General features: G+C 50.1%; 1 protein-coding gene across 1 annotated transcript in view; it reads right to left on the reverse strand.

Annotated features, from left to right (window-relative positions):
• Positions 1-17,626, reverse strand: part of Nt5dc3 (5'-nucleotidase domain containing 3) — a 43,110-nt gene that overhangs the window by 16,635 nt on the left and 8,849 nt on the right. The window contains exons 2-4 of the mRNA XM_005358222.3: positions 7,167-7,351; positions 2,863-2,937; positions 2,168-2,223 (exon numbers count right to left, since the gene is read on the reverse strand). Of these exons, the coding sequence (XP_005358279.1) occupies positions 2,168-2,223; positions 2,863-2,937; positions 7,167-7,351 (316 nt within the window). The remainder of the gene's footprint in view (positions 1-2,167; positions 2,224-2,862; positions 2,938-7,166; positions 7,352-17,626) is intronic.

Genomic DNA, 17,626 nt, shown 5'->3' on the forward strand with positions numbered 1-17,626 from the left:
TTGAGGGACGGAGGTGCGGCGCCTGCCTGCTTGTCCTGGTGCACTCCTAGCACACTTCACAACCAGCTATACTACAGGCTCTGGGGCTGGCCAGTTTACAGAGACACCAAGGCTCCCAGAGCCTTGCTGAGACCCATGAGGTAGGGCAGCAGAGCTGGGGTTCACGTGGGAAAGTCAGTGTGACCCCCGAGACAGGCACACGACACCGCAGCCTGGAGACTCACGACTCACTCTGCTCTGGTGGCGGAGAGTGTGCTGGAACTTGCACCCGAGGGCCCCTTCTTAAACACCCCACCTGGTTCCCCCTGCTGAGCCCTGACACCAAGGCCGGGGACACACAAACAAAGGGGATAACAGGAGTGGATGGGTGGGGGTCAGGACGGGATGGGAAGGGCCTGGGAAGGAGCAAGGAAAGAACAGGACCACTTCAGGCTGGGAGGGGGAAACAGGACAGGCAGCAGCGGGCCGTGGGTGCGGGCAGGAATGGGAAGCCAAGGAGTGGGGAGAGGAGCATGAGGCCGGCCAACGCCGCCGCCGTCCTGGGGAAAGCAGAGCAGGGACTTCCTGCTGTTTTCACCCAGCTCACCCACTCCCGTCACCCGAGGTCACATCGGGCACAGGGCCCACCCTGTGTGGAGGACAGGAAGCTCCTCCACTCTTCACAACCAGCTACACTACCTGACCTGAGGCTGCGGGATGCAAGCTGATGCTGGTTGAGAACACAGTAACGCATCTGTGTTGGTTTTCAGTTACTTGCGACTAAGAGTCTTAAATCCAGGCACTTAAGAACCTGTGTAGACGCAGCCTCGGGCAGTCTACGAGCACAGGCAGCCCTCGGGGTCCGAGATGGGGGCTGTTGAGAGTGATATCTGTGCGGGCGAACAACTTTGGGGAACGCCCGTGAGGGCCAGGAGTGAGGGGACGCTGTGCGTGAGGCCAGGAAGGACGTACAGATGTGGGGACAAAAGGGACGATCTGGTGAGGATTTTCAGAGCACTGGTGGCTTCTGGGATGGCTGCTCTGGGTCTGAACCCCGGGACCAGCTCCACAGAGTTGTCCCCTCACAAAGCCTGTCCCGAGACAAGCAGCCACACTGGGGAAGAACAAGAGGGCAGAGTCCATTTTTTAAACAAGAAAAAAAAATGAATTATTGGAAAATAACCGTGTTTGGCACATGACGTTTTGAAAAAGCAGAGGTATCTGGGTCAAAATGAAGCAAATAAGCCAGGCAGCGGTGGCGCGCGCCTTTAATCCCAACGCTCCAGAGGCAGAGTCAGGTGGGTCTCTGTGAGTTCAAGGCCAGCCTGGGCTACAGAATGAGTACCAGGGTAGGCTCAACGTTACTAAGTTTAAGGGAAAAAAAGCAAACCCTGAACAAAGAAGGAAACTGAGGTACATGTTTCTGCCTGTGAAGCCACACAAGGAAGACTCCTGTAACAACTGAGGTCCAATGAGGGCAGGAGACCATGACCAGAGCAGACAGGGACAGAGTGCCCGAAAGCCAAACCCTCACCTGCCACAGCAGGGCAGTGACCATATCTAACAAATCAACAAGCATGGCCACGCTGTCTAGGAATTCTATGCACAAGCGTGGATACACACACACACTGAAGGACCTACAGTTCTGAAGAGCCCACAGTGCTGGGGCGGAGGGGGACAGGGCTGCTGCTGGCCCTGGCGCCTTCGCTGGTGCTCCAGTCTACCTGCAGGCCTTCTTTACTCTGGCAGAGTTTATGAGACAACAGTCTAAACTATAGCACGCGTGCCTCTCAAAGAATAAGACACACACTAAGACCAGACCGACCACTCCCTGAACCCCTCCCCAATAAGAAAACATTGACAGCCAAAACCCTTCATTTTAAGTCAGAGATTTCTTCTACCTAACAAAGTGCTTCTATGAGTTCTAAAAAAAAGAAGAAAAAGAGCCAATATTGGGCTTCCCTAATGGTCACAGAGAGAATGAGATGCTCCGCCACCCACACCCGTGTGGCTTCTCACCCACCCTCAGCTCCTGAGGGCGTCCCTACAGACAAACACGAGCCAGGCCTCGGCCTGTATTCCTGAACAAGTTACTCGCGGCCCCTTCCCTCATCCCTGGTCAGTGAACAGAGCCTGAAGTGCAAAGCCCCTGGGTTACACCTGGGAGCGAGAGGCCACTTCCTCTTACCTGTAGACGGTTCCCATCTGGATGTAATGAAAAGCATCGATCTTCATCAACACTGCCTTTAAAAACAAACATGTGCACACGTGTGAACAACAATTTGCATACAAGATGAACAGAGCAAGGGCCGTTATAAATCCTATCAGCATTGCGTTTCCCTAACTCGAGCATTAGGAGGGTTCTCAACCTTTGAAACAGTTCTTCACGTTGTGGAGGCCACCAACCATAAATTTATTTTCGTTGTTACTTCGTAACTGTAATTTTGCTACTGTTATGAGTTGTGATGTAGATATCTGTGTTTTCCTGTGGTCCCAGGAGATCCCTGGGAAAGGGTTGTCAACCCCCAAAGGGGTGGGGACTCAGAGGTAGAGAAACACTGCATGCATGGTTTCTAAGAGCCTTGCGTATTAACCGAGGCGCATTTGAAGGAACCGGCCATGAGAAAAGAGAAAGGAATAAAGCATGGCAGCTGCCCCCTGCCAGCATTAACCCGCACTCCCCACGGCGCCTGAGACACATGCCTTCCTAATGCCTCCCTCTTCTGATTGCCTCCACCAAACATATTTCAATAATTTCATCCTGCAGCCCCGAAGAACTGCATTCCCACCCATCTACCACGGAAAGCACTAGGGGTTTTATTAAGCAGCTCTTTGCTTCCAACACCGTAAAACTGCAGAAAACCAGGAGATCATCAGACTCACCCGCTGGACGTCGTAATGGAGCCCACGGATGGCGAAGTTTGGGTCGTACTCGTACTTCCTGATCTCCGCGGGGTACTGAGGGGACAGAGGACACATGATGAGTGAAATATGAAAGAGGAAGGCACGCGTGGGGATACAGTCCTGGGATCGAAGCACTTAGGAAGTGGGGCAGAAGGGTCAGGAGTTCAAAGTTATTCTCAGCTACACACGGAGTTCAAGACTAGCTTGGGCTACCTCAGCCCCTGGCTTAAAATAAAACAGGAAAGGAGAACAGGGGAGTAAGTTCAGGACGGCACAGATCGGCCCTGTACGATGGCCTGGGAGTCGTTAATACTTTGGTGAGAAAGTGATACCCATAGGGATAGGCCAGCTTGGCCCTCTCTTTCTCCATCCTGCCCTGGGCTCCATTGGTCCAGGTTGAGATCAGACCCTTGATCCCACTTGCACACCATCACGTGGAGCCCTGCAAGGCCAATCCTAACTGTCAGCCTCACAGGATCTGGTATCTTCACGGAGACAAACCTCTGGGCACATCCAAGGGACTTCTAGATTGGGCTCACAAGGAGCTGAGACCATCCTAGATAAGGGCAGCACCATCCACAGTGCTATATGAAGATTAAGTGAACTGGGCACGTGGAACAGTCCTTTACACTGTGTGAATAAATGTCGCTGTGATTGGTTTAATAAAGAATAGGATAAGGTCAGGCAGGAGAGCCAGACTAGGAGGACGCTGGTAGGAAGGAGGGCGGAGTCTGGAGTGGCGAGCAGACACAGATGGGCATGCCGTACTGAGAAAAGGTACCAAGCCACGTGGCAAAGCATAGATAAGAAATACGGGTTAATTTAAGTGTAAGAGTTAGCTAGTAACAAGCCTGAGCTATCGACCGAGCATTTCTAATTAATATTAAACAAGTCCTCTCGGTCCTCCTTCAAGGTTTCTCTGCCACAATGGACTGGGCCCTCAAACTGTAAGTCGAAATAAACCCCCCCTTCCTTATTTCTATCAACTTCACGTCACCATGACCTTGGCATCCAAATGAGGTCTTTGGGGGAAGCCTCCATACAACTGACTATTGCTACTGTTCTCACCCGACTGTGCTGGCTGCGGAACCCCACAGCTGCTGTCCCAGGGGACTTTCTCAGCCTGTGGCCCCATCCACTTGTACTGTTCTGAGAACACACGAAGCCGTTGGAGACAGACAGCCTGGTCTCTGCTCTTCTTTAACTGCATACTCTTGCTCACGTTATACAAAAATGCCAGTCCCTCCTCTACACCGCATGAGAATCCAGGTACCTTCTCCCCTCGACCCAGACCTGAGAGCACCCTTCTGCCAGCTTCTGCCTGTAGGTGCTGCCGCGTCCATTTTGCAGATATAAAAGCAGGACAAGCATCACCCCAGGGAGCCTGCCAAGCCACACGGCTGCCGGCTTCCTGGAACCGCCAGGCACCACCTGCCTGAAGGCGCATGGCAAGTTTCAAGTCAGCCTGCACCAGCAGTGACTTGAATGTCACATTTGGGCTCATTTATCTTACACCTGTGCGCCTGCCAAGAAATCCCCAACCTGATATTTCTCTTCTGAACACCATGTACAGTTCGCGTATTTATTGAGATATTCACCAAAGCCCACACTAACGCAGCCACGGGGACATGGCTCTGCTCAGTGACTGAAGGCCAAAACTGCAGAGCCTCTGAGCCTCCGCCAGCCTGGGGCGGGGTCAGGAAGATGTACTCAGGGTCAGGAAACAGCACAGTGGCTGAGCCAGCATTGGGACCTGGATCTGTGTCACCTCTAGGTCTACCCTAACCGACTTAATCTATTCTGAATCAGCCCAGCACCCTGTCTTAGTTGGGGTTTTTTTCTTGCTACATAAAACACCATGACCAAAAGCAACGTGGAGAGGAAAGGGTTCTTGTAACTCTCAGTCCGTGCTCCATTGCTGAGGGAAGTCAGGGCAGGAGCTCAAGGCCGAAACAGAGCAAAGGCCGTGAGAGTGCTGCTTACTGGCTTGCTCCCCATAGCTTGCTCAGCCTGTTTTGTTATAGCACCCAGGACCACATGCCCAGAGGTAGAACTCAAATCGATAAGCTGGGCCCTCCAGCATCAACCAAAAATCAAGAAAAGCCCTACAGACTTTGCCACAGGCAATCTCATAGAGGCTTTCTCTCTAACGAGTTTCCTCTTCCCTGATAACTCTAGCTGTGTCAAGGTGATAAAAAACCAACCAGGACCGCCCCTCTCCTAGAAGCTTTACCGCTCCCCTGTTACAGCAGCAGCTACCAACTCAGAAGCCCAACAAGCTGGCTAGACACCACATTTCCATAGTAACAGAATAGTTGATGGCCTTGAAGACAGACAGAAAAGCCCCCGCAGGACGATGGCTTCAGGAAGAACGTGAGCATCCTGATAAAGTCCAAAGTTGCCCTGTACAGGACAGCCTGGTGACATCCCTCATGGGCGCTTGGGTACCCATGGGTAATCCCTACTGCCCTGGAGCCTGGCTGTGTTCCACTTCTGTGGCTAACAGCACAGCAGCTCTCTGAACGGCTAACCACAACAAAAACCCCAAGGCAGAAATGCACAAGAGCTCCGAAGGGCAACATGGAGAGGTAGAGAGGATGTTCCCAACTGGACAGATCTATTGTGCGTCCTGCCCCTGTGGTCTCTAAGGCAGAGAACAGAAACAGGCAGGCTGTGGAGAGAAACAACGACACTGGCCCTAGTTCATGCTGGGTGTCTTATAGACACCAAACATCTGTAACACAGCTCACACTTAGTGACCACAGCAAAACCCCGCGGGAGGGTGCTGTTCTTAAACCTGTTTTCTACAGGAAGCCAAGTACAGAGATGCAGTGGATAGATGGACCTGGACCAAGGAGGAGGCTACCAAGCATTCGTCTGGAGACCACGAGCTCTCAGCGTTTGGCCAGAAGTGGGGGACAGTACCAACAGGAAGTTAGGACAGGATCCCGTGTACCAGGCGACAGCGAGCTCGGAGCACACCACAGCTGGGCAGCACAAAGGCAGCACCATGCGGAGCCATCCCCTGGTGCCTGCTGAGGGACAGTGGCAGGTGGAAGGTGGGGCAGAGCTACCTGGTTACTCAGGGCCTGTTCCCCTTGGAGGAGAACAGACGAAGAAATGTGGATGACAAAAAGTGTAAAAACAGAAGAAAGTTCCAGCTTGGGCTTAGCGACAAGACTAGGGCATTTTTGCCCTTTCTACACCATGGACCAGGACAGCATAACTGCGTAAATCCACTGAGAAACAAAAGTACAGAGAGACTGTGCCCAACGCCAGGACCTAGACAAAGGGGACTTTGGCCCCTCCGATCTAGTACCTGGGGGGTGGTTTCTCCACACTGATCATACTTTGTCACATCTGAGAGGGGGCAAACTGCAGATTTTACAACCTCAGTTTCCAGGTTACTCACTGCACCCCAGGCCACCTCTGCTGGCCAACCAGACCGAAATCACACCCCTTTGGTTGTTTCCCCCAGGGCTCCCTGAAAAAGCTACTCCCACTATTGGCTGTGCCTCTTTAAACCTCTGCTCTGGTGTCCTCAGGAGGTCTACCAGATGGCTCCACCACTGACCATCCCAGTCCCTGACTCCCTCTGGAACAATGTCCATGTCACCCCCATTACCCTTCCTGCATCCCCAGCGGGCCGTGGCTCATAAATGGCAGAGATGAAGCACGGGGGGATGGAGGAGAAACGGATGGTGGGGGAGGGAACGTATGGGCAGAAGAGCTCAACAGTGACCACCACCAAGGACAGAACGCTCAGCACACAGGGAGCTCCCAAATCACAGCAAAGCCCTGGGGAGACGGGCGAGGTCACAGCCACATTTCTGGAGTCGTATAGGGGTTTAAAGGGCATGCTCCTGATTCCAGAACTGGAGGGGTGGAGCTTGCTGACTGACAGTCTAGCCTAATTGGTGAGCTCCTGGCCAATCAGAGGCCGTCTTAAGAGAGATGGGCAACACTCCTGAGGAAGACACACAAGGCTGTTCTGACTCCCACCTGTACGCACACTTGCACACATCCATGCGCTTGCACACTCATGAGCACTCATGCATGCATGCACACACACACATGTACACACATATGTATAGCCAGGTTCTAGAGAAGTAAGAGTCACTTGGAAACTGGAATGGACCAGAAACTGCCCATTCCCCTGCAGCCACTCACCACAGGACTTCTGAACAAGTGCAGGGCCTTGGCGTGACCGCACGGGGTTGTTTACTTGTCAGACGTCGAAGGGGTCAAAGGGAAAGAGGACAGGAAGGTCTCTGTGCCCTTACCCTGTGTTCATTGATGAGCAGGTCCCTTGCGGCGTTGAAGATGAGCGTGTGGAGGTGCTTGGAGTAGAACACCAGGGTGTAATCATAATCAAAGCCGTAAATCTCGATGTCCGAGAGGCTCATCTCGTTGTTGGAGAAAATGGCATCTGGGTTCAGCAAGTTGTTCATGATGGAAGGAACCAGTTCTAGAAGCAAAACAGAAACCATCATCTCACGGCAGAGGTAAGAGCCGAAGGGCTTCTAAACCAAAGGGGCAGTTTACACACTCATGTGATGTCCAGAACAGGCAGATCCAAGGCCGGGGACACAGCTCACCAGGAGAGCGCTTCAGAGAAGGGGAGAAGGAGCAGGGAAAGGTAGGTCGTGGGCACAGAGGGCAGCTTGGTGGCTGTGTGACGTAGGTGAGAAAGTGACTGTTGCTGGGTGCAGAATGTCTTTCCAGTGGTGAAAATATTCTCAATTTGATTGTGATAATGGCCATGGCAGAAGGCCTTTTATGAATATGCCAAAAGCCATGGGTGGGGGTTCTGGGAGTGTTCATTGAGCTCAGAGGTAGCAACATCCACATCTCAATGTAACTGTGACTGAGAAAGAGCATGTGCTTTAATGTCCCAAGAGATTGGCTTTTTTTTTTTAATGTATGCTGGTTACAGATTGTATAAGTATACATCATGGAATTTAAATACATCTCACTATCAGAGGGGGGAAGAAGGGAGGGAGGGAGAAACAGAGAGAGAGAGAGAGAGAGAGAGAGAGAGAGAGAGAGAGAGAGAGAGGAGAGAGAGGAGAGAGAAAAGAAAACTAGCATTCCATGTATTGGCTACCAGTGTTTTTCCATCTATATCCTATAAGGCTGACCTTGCTGCACACACAAGCCTGTATGGCAGTCTCCATAGTTCATATTCAACCACAAGCTCACAGTATTGCACACACTGAGAATATGACCTTATGCTGCTACATAAAACCTCAATATACGCATTACATGGGTATGCCATAACCGACCCAACACCTGACTCATTTAATTTTTTCCCATTAATAATAACACCTTTGTGGTGAGCACGTGACTTTCTTCAGCTGGCTTATCAGAGGTGGGATCACCCCACATACCCTCAGGGTCCACTGGACACAAAAGCAGTTCTGCAGTCTTTCTGTGGAAGGTCTCTCCATCTGAGGGGCTGCTATTACATCTCTTTTACTCTTCCCTGAAGGGATTTCAAAGGTTCTTTCTACCTTACAATGTCGAGTTCAAACAGACCCTTACCACAGTCCAAGCTGCGAGGCCGGGGCTGTGGACCAGCGGCAGAGTGTTTGCTCCACATGCACAAGGCCATTTGGTCCCCAGCACGGAAAAAAAAATAATCTTAAGATGAAGGAGAGAATGTCAGTGACTTTATTTCTGCATTATGTCGGGATACTTTCCTATTTTTATGCCCCTAGAACATAATTCACCTTTAGCCCTGGATCACTACCACCCAGGATTGTTAACAAGAGTAGATTCAGAAGGCAGGAGAACGGCAGTCGATAATGCCAAAAGCCATGTCCACACAGAGCATCCACCCTCATGACCTCATTTCCAGACACCACAGAAGTCTGAAGACGGCATCCTGCGGCCATGTCGGTGCCTTTCACAGCGTGTAATGGAGAATGTGATTGCTTTCATTCCCACCCCAAATGACAGGAGACAGAACACATCTCAAGCATCTCAAGGTCATCAGATGTACTGAGGCGCTGCTGCGGTGCAGCAGGCAATAGCTCTGTGGTCTGATGGCGCTGGGGAAATCAACCGACCAGTGAGATCTCGGGCTCTGGGGCTCCCTGAGGGATCTTCAGGGGCACTGCGGACCAGACACTGCAGTGTGTTAGACAGAAAGGACACACACTGATCCAGGTAGCCAGTACTAGCAGTTACTGGACAGGGGCCTCCAGAACTAACCTTGGGACAAGCACAGATCGTCCTATACTGCTAAGAGGATATGCGATTGTATTCTTCCACCTTCTACCATCTTAGGGTCAGACTCTGCTTGAACCAGCTCACAGGGCACCAAGCGCTGGGGGCAGCGTCTCTCTGGAGCTGAGGGCAAAAACCACCACACGATCACACCAAATTCAGCCTGTCTGGATTCCATGACTCAGGACAAGTCTATCATAACAGCTGTTGACTCACTACATCACACAGGCTGGTCCCAAAGCCCCAGGCTCAAGTGGTCCTCCAGCTGGGGCCTCCGAAACAGCTGGGATCATGAGCGCACAGCACTGCGCCACAGCCGGCAGCCAGTAGTTAGTAAGCGCTTGTCGGCATGTCCTGTATGCAACCGCAAAGACTTGCTCCATTTAACCCTTTTAGCTATCCCGTGGCGGGCATATGCATCATCTCCCTTTTACATGGCTATGATCGAGGTACAGAGAACCCATAGTTTCCTGAAGGGCACACAACCACCCAACAATAAGACAGTATTTAACCTGAGAAGTCTGGCTCCAGAATCTGGGTTTTTAACTCCCTGCCCCCAGATCACGGGGATCCGGCTGCAATGGTGACGGTGCATGTTCTTCTAAAATAAACAGGAGGACTGGCCAGGTGGCTCAGCAGATAGGAAGCCTTGCCAGAGCCCTGAAGACTTGCGTGTGGTCCCTGAAACCCAAGTGGCAGAGGAGAGAACTTACTCCTACGAGTTATCTCTGACTCTGCAGGGGTGTGTCTGCTCCTGCCAGCCCCCCAAAGTCAATATTTTTAAAAACGAAAACATAACTAAATAAAGTGGAGCCCACCCACTATTCTTTCTACAAACAGCAGCACAGTAGCTACCGGAGCCACCCAGGTGGTCAAGAGGCGCTCACCTTACCTGGCAATGGCTCCAGTCAGACCCCCCACTAGGGCAGAATCCCAGCTACAGCCCAGGGAGCTAGACCCCTTGGGAAACCCAGCAGAAGTTAGAAACACCTCACAGACCAGCGAACAGTGCCAGATGGTAACCCCCAAGTCTTTACACCCCACCGTCTCCAGGCCAGTGACGATGAATGCAGATTTTGCTCACGCTGCATTTCACACGTGATTTCCCCCACAAACAACACATTTTCATTAGTGACCCTCATCAAAACCAACAAGGCAACTGCCTTGGGTTTCAGGGTGATAGAGGTGGCTCTTTCATTCACAAATGTGGCCCCGGTCTGAGGAGAGCAAATAAAGTGGCCTTTGAAGAAAACAGGAGGCGACAGATCACAAGCACTCCCCCGCCTGGAGGGCAGCGTCTAATACCAAAGATCCTGCTATGTGACCAGGGCCACTCCAGGCGCTGCTATTTTCTGAGTGTGACAGGCTCATCCAGATGACGTAGGTAAAGCAGGTTTGCTTATGAAGGAACCGAAAGCTCCCCTTTCACAAATGACCTTTGAGTGGGAGGCTCCAACAGCCGGCTTTAATCAAATTAAATTTTTTTAATTTGTATTTATAAAAAGCCCTGGCAAGGAAGCCCATCCGCTTTTCACAACCTGAAATGGTGCCCTAGTGCAGGGGGAAATCCCCACAGGTCAGCTCGGAAGAGAGCTGCCCAAGGCTCCCCAGGGCTGGACACCACGCAAGTGCCGCCACTCAACACCTGGCTGTGGCATATGCTGTCTTCAACACAGGCACAAGGCAAGCGTCAGAAACCTAAAGGGATCTCAGGTCCTCTTTATGTCACCAAAAACGTGATGTCACGAATACAATGGCCCTCCTAGTCATGGAACTAACTCTGCAAAAGTAGAAACACAAGCCAGATGATGGTGGTGCACGCCTTTAGTCCCAGCGCTCCTGAGGCAGAGGCAGGCGGATCTCTGTGAGTTTGAGGCCAGCCTGGTTGGTCTATAGGGTGAGTTCTAGGGCTGTTACACAGAGAAACTTTGTCTCAAAAAAACCTAAAACAAAAAACAAACAAAATAAATAATAACAGGAGCTGGTGTGGATTTAGGAAGTGAATTCCTTTTACACACAAGAGAACAGCAAGATGAACAACCGGTGCTGGGGAGTGGAGAGACAGCTCTGAAGCCGGCGGGCAGCTCCACGAGCCACCATGAGCTGGAAGCTGTGTCCCCCAGCAGACAATGTGGGATATTCAGAGGCCCCAGCACACTAGGTGGCTTCTGGTTCTCTATCTGCTAATCATTTCCACAAAGCAGTGGGAAACAGCTGATGGCAATACCAACGCTCCGGGAGCTGAGGTAGCCTGAACTACACAGTGGAGGAACCCTCAAAGAAGAAAGAAGGAAGAAGGAACGAGGAGGAGGGGAAGGAGGAAGAAATTTTTGTTGTTACAGGCATTCTGTTTTGATTTGGGCTTGTGGTTTCTTGCTGTATTATGGTAAAATAGCACTCAAACAAAATTTATATCCTAATTATTAAGTGTGGTTGGGTAGCTTTAAGTACGTTCACTCCTGGGTTCCCATCACGGCCATCCAGCTTCAGAGCTCTTTCTGGCAATAAGAAACACTACACTCACTGGGTCACAGCCCACCCCTACCCCCAGCACCACCCCACCATGTCACCAAGAGTCTGCCTGGGTCCTCAGCATCTGTCCTTTACATAATGCCCTCGGGTTCACCCAAGGTGCCATGCCCATGATCTCCTCCCCTCTCCTTTTCCTTGTTGTTACGTTTACCCAGCAGCGCCCGCGTGGAGGTCAGAGAGTGACTAGTGCGGTTGGTTCCCTTCTTCCGCCAGTGGCCCCCCGGAATCTACCTCAGGCCCCGGGGCTCAGCAGCACAAGTGCCATCTCCAGTCCACTGCAGTCCATGGTGCACTGACAAACTTCCATACGGTGTCGCCGTTCTCCTGATTTGCTTTTGTATCTGTTTTTCGAGACAGGGTTTCTCTGTAGCTTTGGAGCCTGTCCTGGAACTAGCTCTTGTAGACCAGGCTGGCCTCAGACTCAACAGAGATCCGCCTGCCTCTGCCTCCCAAGTGCTAGAATTAGAGACATGCACCACCATGGCCCGGCTTGACTTGCTTTTTAAAGACCCCCTCAGAATAGCATTCCTTGACTAAATTCTATCTTTACTGCTGACAGGAAAAGAAAATGGACGAAGGCAAAATTTAGGAAAGTCCAATATCTTCCCTCTATTCAAGCAACTGTTTTAAACTCCGTAAAGATCTGAGCTGGGGAAGTCAACTTTAGCCAACCTTGCTTGCCCCCCTTTCTATGCACAAATGCTAAATGACTCTCCATTAATAAAAGGCGTCCAGTCAGGCAAAGCTATTGCTGTCTCTGAGTAGATGTGGAGCGTGTGTCAAGTAGAAATCTACTGTGGCCAGGGTTGTATCAAGGGATTTCCTCACATATCTGAAAGGCGCGGTGACTGTCACTCAGCCATTGGGTGGGGCCGAGAGAGTCGTAAAGGTCAACCAAGTGGGTATTGGGGAAATGCCCCAGTCAGTCAAAGTACCTGCCATGCCAGCAGGAAGCCTGACTCCCTGGTACTCATGTAAAAAGCTGGAAGCGACGGTGTGGGTATTTGAAACCCCAGCATGGCGCGCAGACAGAAAGAGAAGTGGATCCTGAAAAGTCATGGCTAGTCTATCTGGACCAACATGTTCTGGGTTCAGGGAGAGACGCTGCCTCAACATTTAAGGCCGAAAGGGATCAAGGAGGATCTCTGGATGCTGACCTCGGGTCTCCTCGGGCAAGCACACACATACATGTGTCAAACATGTCTCAAGTACATATAACGGGAGTAAGCGAGAGAGGGAGAGAGAGAAACAAGCAAGTTACTTCCTCCTGGCAGTGTCCCGGGGACCAAGCAGGAATGTGCTAGAAAGGGGAGCTGACAAATGAGGGTCCTGTGGCAGCCAGGCTAAGCAATGCTGTGGGCTCCGGCTCTTTGTGCTCAGCCAGTGTGGTTTCACCTTCTCCAACCTGCGCCTGTCCAGTTGGGCCCTCTTTCCAAGCACTGGGGCGGGGGGGGGGGGACAGAGTACTAATTTCCTCCCTTTCTCTTCCATTCCTGGTTCTGGCCAGCTCTGCCCACCAGTTCCTGAGGAGGCACAAGTGGTACCCATCACTTCCAATGCAGCCTGTGGCAGATGTGACAGCAATGCCTCAAGACACAGAAGCTGGAAGGCCAAGCCACCACACGGGAGTGGGCTGACCTACGGGCTCGGCATCGATGAGAAATGAACACTAGAAGAGATGTCCATAAGAACAGCTGACCAGGACCTCCAGACGCACTGAGCACACAGGGCATGTGAGGTCGCTCTGGTTCCGGACTCCAGGGGGAACATACAGGAGCGGCCCAACACAGTGAGGAGCTCGGAGTAGGTACAGGACATCCCCTGACCACTGTCTTGTATTTTCCCCTGCCAGGCAGGGGCATTTCTGGGTCTGCTCAGTAATTTCAAAGAAGAACCATTGTTTTGTTTTGGTTTTGTTTTTTTCTTCCAAGTCTGGCCTGAGGAAACATAAATCTGGAGGAGCAAGGGATCCCTACCAAGGAGCTGTCAAGGTAAGAAGCGGGGGGCGGGGGGAGCACCCAGTGGCATCACTTCGGTGCCCGGACCACAGCCTTGTGACATTTTCATGACACAGCCCACAAAATGTCTTCTCTTAGTTCATTTTATCTTTGTGGCGCCAGGAATTTCGTGCACATGGAAAGCACTGTAACTCAGCTTCTTCTCAAAAATATTTTTTTTTTTTGCTTAAACTAAGTCAGCTGAAGTTTTTAATTGCTTTTCAAGGATATTCGGCTGCTCAAAGTTCTTACTGCCTTAAGTGCCTAAACTTTAGCTCTGCATTAAAGGTATCCCCACCTCTCCAACCTTAAACTTCCCTCCCACACCCACACCAGCGGGCTGGGTGCGCGCGGCCCCACCACACACTGTTAAGACCGTGTCAAAGTCTGCCTTTCTTTTTTTTAATATATATATTGTATGCCTGCACGCCATACCAGATCTCATTATAGACGACCGGGCTGGGAACTGAACCCAGGTCCTCTGCAAGAGCAGCCAGGGCTCTGAACCTCTGCGCCATCTCTCCAGCTCAAAGTCTGCCTTTCTATGCGTGCTACATGGAGAGAATGTTGAGAAAGTTGTTCTCACACAGAATGTAGCAAACCATACGCCATGTGAAACAGAGTTTTAAAAAAACATTTTAAATATTAAAAGGTAGAAAATTTATGAAAAGCACATAACCTTCCAAGTATCAATTTTTTTAAAATCCAAAGAGTGTGTTGAAAAGCAAAGGATCGACAGATTTACAAACTAGAGGCATATTAGGAAAAAAAAATCAAACAGAAATGTCCTTAATAAAGTTTAAAATCCCCAGAAAAGACGTTAAACAGCTAATCGACAAGTGTTCAGCCACCCCATCTTTAAAAAGGTAAATGAAAACATCTGGGCACAGTTAACAACTGCGCTCTCTGACGGGCACACGCACATGGTCTACTGTGTTGGCTCACATACATGTTTTTCAACAGTAAGCAGGTAGTCCTTAGCAAAAAAAAAAAATAATAAAAATAAGACATCATTTTCCTCTCATCTAGGGCAGTGGTTCTCAATCTGTGGGCTGCAACCCCTTTGGGAAGTCAAATAACCATTTCCCAGGGGTCGCATTTCAGATATCCTGTATATCAGATATTTACGTTATGATTCATAACAGTAGCAAAAGTACAGTTATGAAATAACAGCGGAAATAATTCTATGGTTGGGGTCACCACAACATGAGGAACTGCATTAAAGGGTTGCAGCATTGGGAAGGTTGAGAACCACTGGTCTAGGATGCTCTTATTCCTAGTGCTGTCTGGACGTACTCTGCTTTCGGTAACAAAGGAGGCAGAGACGGTGCTGGTGTTGGTGCTGGGGACTAGGGACTGGCTCCAGGCAGTTTCAGCACAGAAATTGGTGCCTGGCGAACTCTCTGGCAGAAAGCCAACCATCAGCACCAAGAACGCCGTGCCCTTTGACCTGCACTCTCACTTTCCAGGAAATCTCTGCTAGGGAAATCCTCAGAGATGTGGATAAAGATGCACATGTGAAGATATTGTTACAGTGATTCTAATAAGGCACAAACTGGGGAGACAGGCTCGTCTCAGACAGTGAGCTCAGGAGCCCAAAGCACGTTGTTAGTAAGACATGACCAAACGGGGGCTGGAGCCCAGTGGACAACTCTCAAGTTCAAATGAGCAGGAGCCACAATCCCAGAACATGGCGATGACATTTTCTTGATGGAATGTTATTTCACTTTATTTATGAGTAAGTTTATACAAATTATTTAGTTATGCCAGGCATGGTATTGCATGTTTGTAATTCCAGCACTGGATGGAGAATTCCAGAGAAAGAGCCTGTCTCAAATGTTAAAGGGCCAAGACGATAACTCATTGTCTCACTGTTTACCTGGCATCGAGGTTTGACCTTAGCACCACACATAAAACAAAGTTATTCAGCTATGCTTTTTTGTTGTTATTATTATTATTTTGGTCATATGCCAGATTTAAGATCTTTCTGGGGAGGAGGGACAGGAAAAGAATATATAAACTCAAAAAGCCTTGCAGAAGAAACAGAACCTTTTCTCCTAGTGAATTTTACCAGTTACAAAAAGCAGACGGAGTCTCTTACTTTCCCGATATACCACCTGGCTCTCCGTGGACTACCACAGTGCCCAGAGGACCAAGTTCTCCTTGTGGACAGTAGTCACAAACGCTCAACACGCTGTGGGAGCCACTGTGTAAAGTCAAGGCCATGGACCGCACTTACTTCAGGGCTTTAGCTACTATGCCCATCTACAAAGGAGGGACACAGGGGTGGTGTTAAGATTAGCAGTTCAGGGCCCATCATATTCTGTGGTAGGCAGTGTGCCGGGCTTGAATGGAGCGCCCCCTACAGGCTGGCATATTTGCATACTTCGTCCACGGTTGGTGGCACTAGTTGAAGAGGTTTAGGATCGTGGACTTGCTGGAGAAAGTAAGTCACTAAGGTGGGTTTTGAGAGTCAAGGCCTCCAGTCTCTTTCTCTGCTTCGTGCTTGTGGGTGAGATGCGATCTCTTGGCTTCTTGTTCCTGTTGTTTCGGTCATGCCTCCTCTTTAATAGTACCACTCCCTTTGTGATGGGGTGGGGGGTGGGGCAATTACATTCAAACTACCAGACTTCGGTTAGATTACAACTAGACAAAAATCGCCCAACAAGCATACTGTAGAGGGTGGGCTGTTTCTTTCACTAACCCTGCTAGTGCATCTCAGCCCTTATAAGAAACAGGGTCACGCACACAAATTCCAGCTCCTTCCAGGCCACCGCCGCAGCCCCAGCAGCTGCAGTTGCTGGTCCAAGGCAAGACACCTGACTCACGGTCCCGCTCACCTCTTGGCATGGGTACTTGCCTCAGAACGAGCAAACCAGGCCAGAAGCCTTTCTAGAGCTCTGCTTTCACTTCATAGCTTTACTGAGGTGAAACCGTATCCAGCATGGAAGTCCAAAGAGATAAGGAGCAGACCCTCAACCCCGGAGGCCGCAGCTCTCCCTCCCTCCGCCCCTGCTGAATTTTGCGGTCAGATTTCTACACTCATCTCTGGAGCATTCTGCAAATGAGGTCATCCAATAAGCAGTGTTTTTTTTTATAACCTGGTTTTCCGACTTGCGAACCTTACAGGGTTTTTAGCACCTACAGAGCTCCTGTGTGTCAGCACTAGACAGGGAATGAGACAAGAGTTGTTAGCTATAAAGCATGGGTTGTCGGTGGAGGAAATCAGCGCACACCACACTGGCAAGGGAGGGACAAAGGGCTGGCTATGGGAGGGGGGACAATGCAGACGTTACTAATATTCTATTAATCTACAGAGAAAATTTTCCTTTTCCACCAGGATTTTGCATCGTCTCCAGGGACAAGCAATCCATGACAAACAGAATTACTCATCTAAAAAACTGCTAATGCTCATGACATTTATACTACTCCCACTGAAAGTTAAAATTGTTCCTTATTACTCTGTAATATCGGTAATTCCCACTGCTCCATCACACTTCCTCAAGTTCCAGAAACAAAACCACATACAACTGCATTGAAATAAGATTAAATATAATGGTTTGATGACAACTTAATCTTAAGGTAAGTCATTTAATAAAAACTAAACTTAACTGTTCAAGAGCAAAGATACTTAGCTTCAAGGGGCAGAGCTTCTTAGAAGAAAACAGAGCCAAAGATACCCAAAGATGAAAACACATGGCAGGCTTGTCGCTAGGGTACAGGGCAGACAGAAAAGGCCTGAACGGTAGTACCTTTCCTAGGTCACACACGGAGGAACCTCTCCATCACGGTCTCCATGAACATGGGCCATGGGCATTCCAAGAGGGAAATTCCCAATCGGCAGGGGACCCAAGAGCAACCAAGATAAAGGAGCAGGGCCGGAGTCAGGGTAGCAAACCACTATGTGTACACAAATGCCAACACAGTAAGTTCTTTATAAACTTCTATCCGTTCTTTTTCCTACTCTGTTGTGGGATGATCTT

Source organism: Microtus ochrogaster, chromosome 24 (genome assembly GCF_000317375.1).
Source record: "Microtus ochrogaster isolate Prairie Vole_2 chromosome 24, MicOch1.0, whole genome shotgun sequence".
Classification (NCBI taxonomy): Eukaryota; Metazoa; Chordata; class Mammalia; order Rodentia; family Cricetidae; genus Microtus; species Microtus ochrogaster.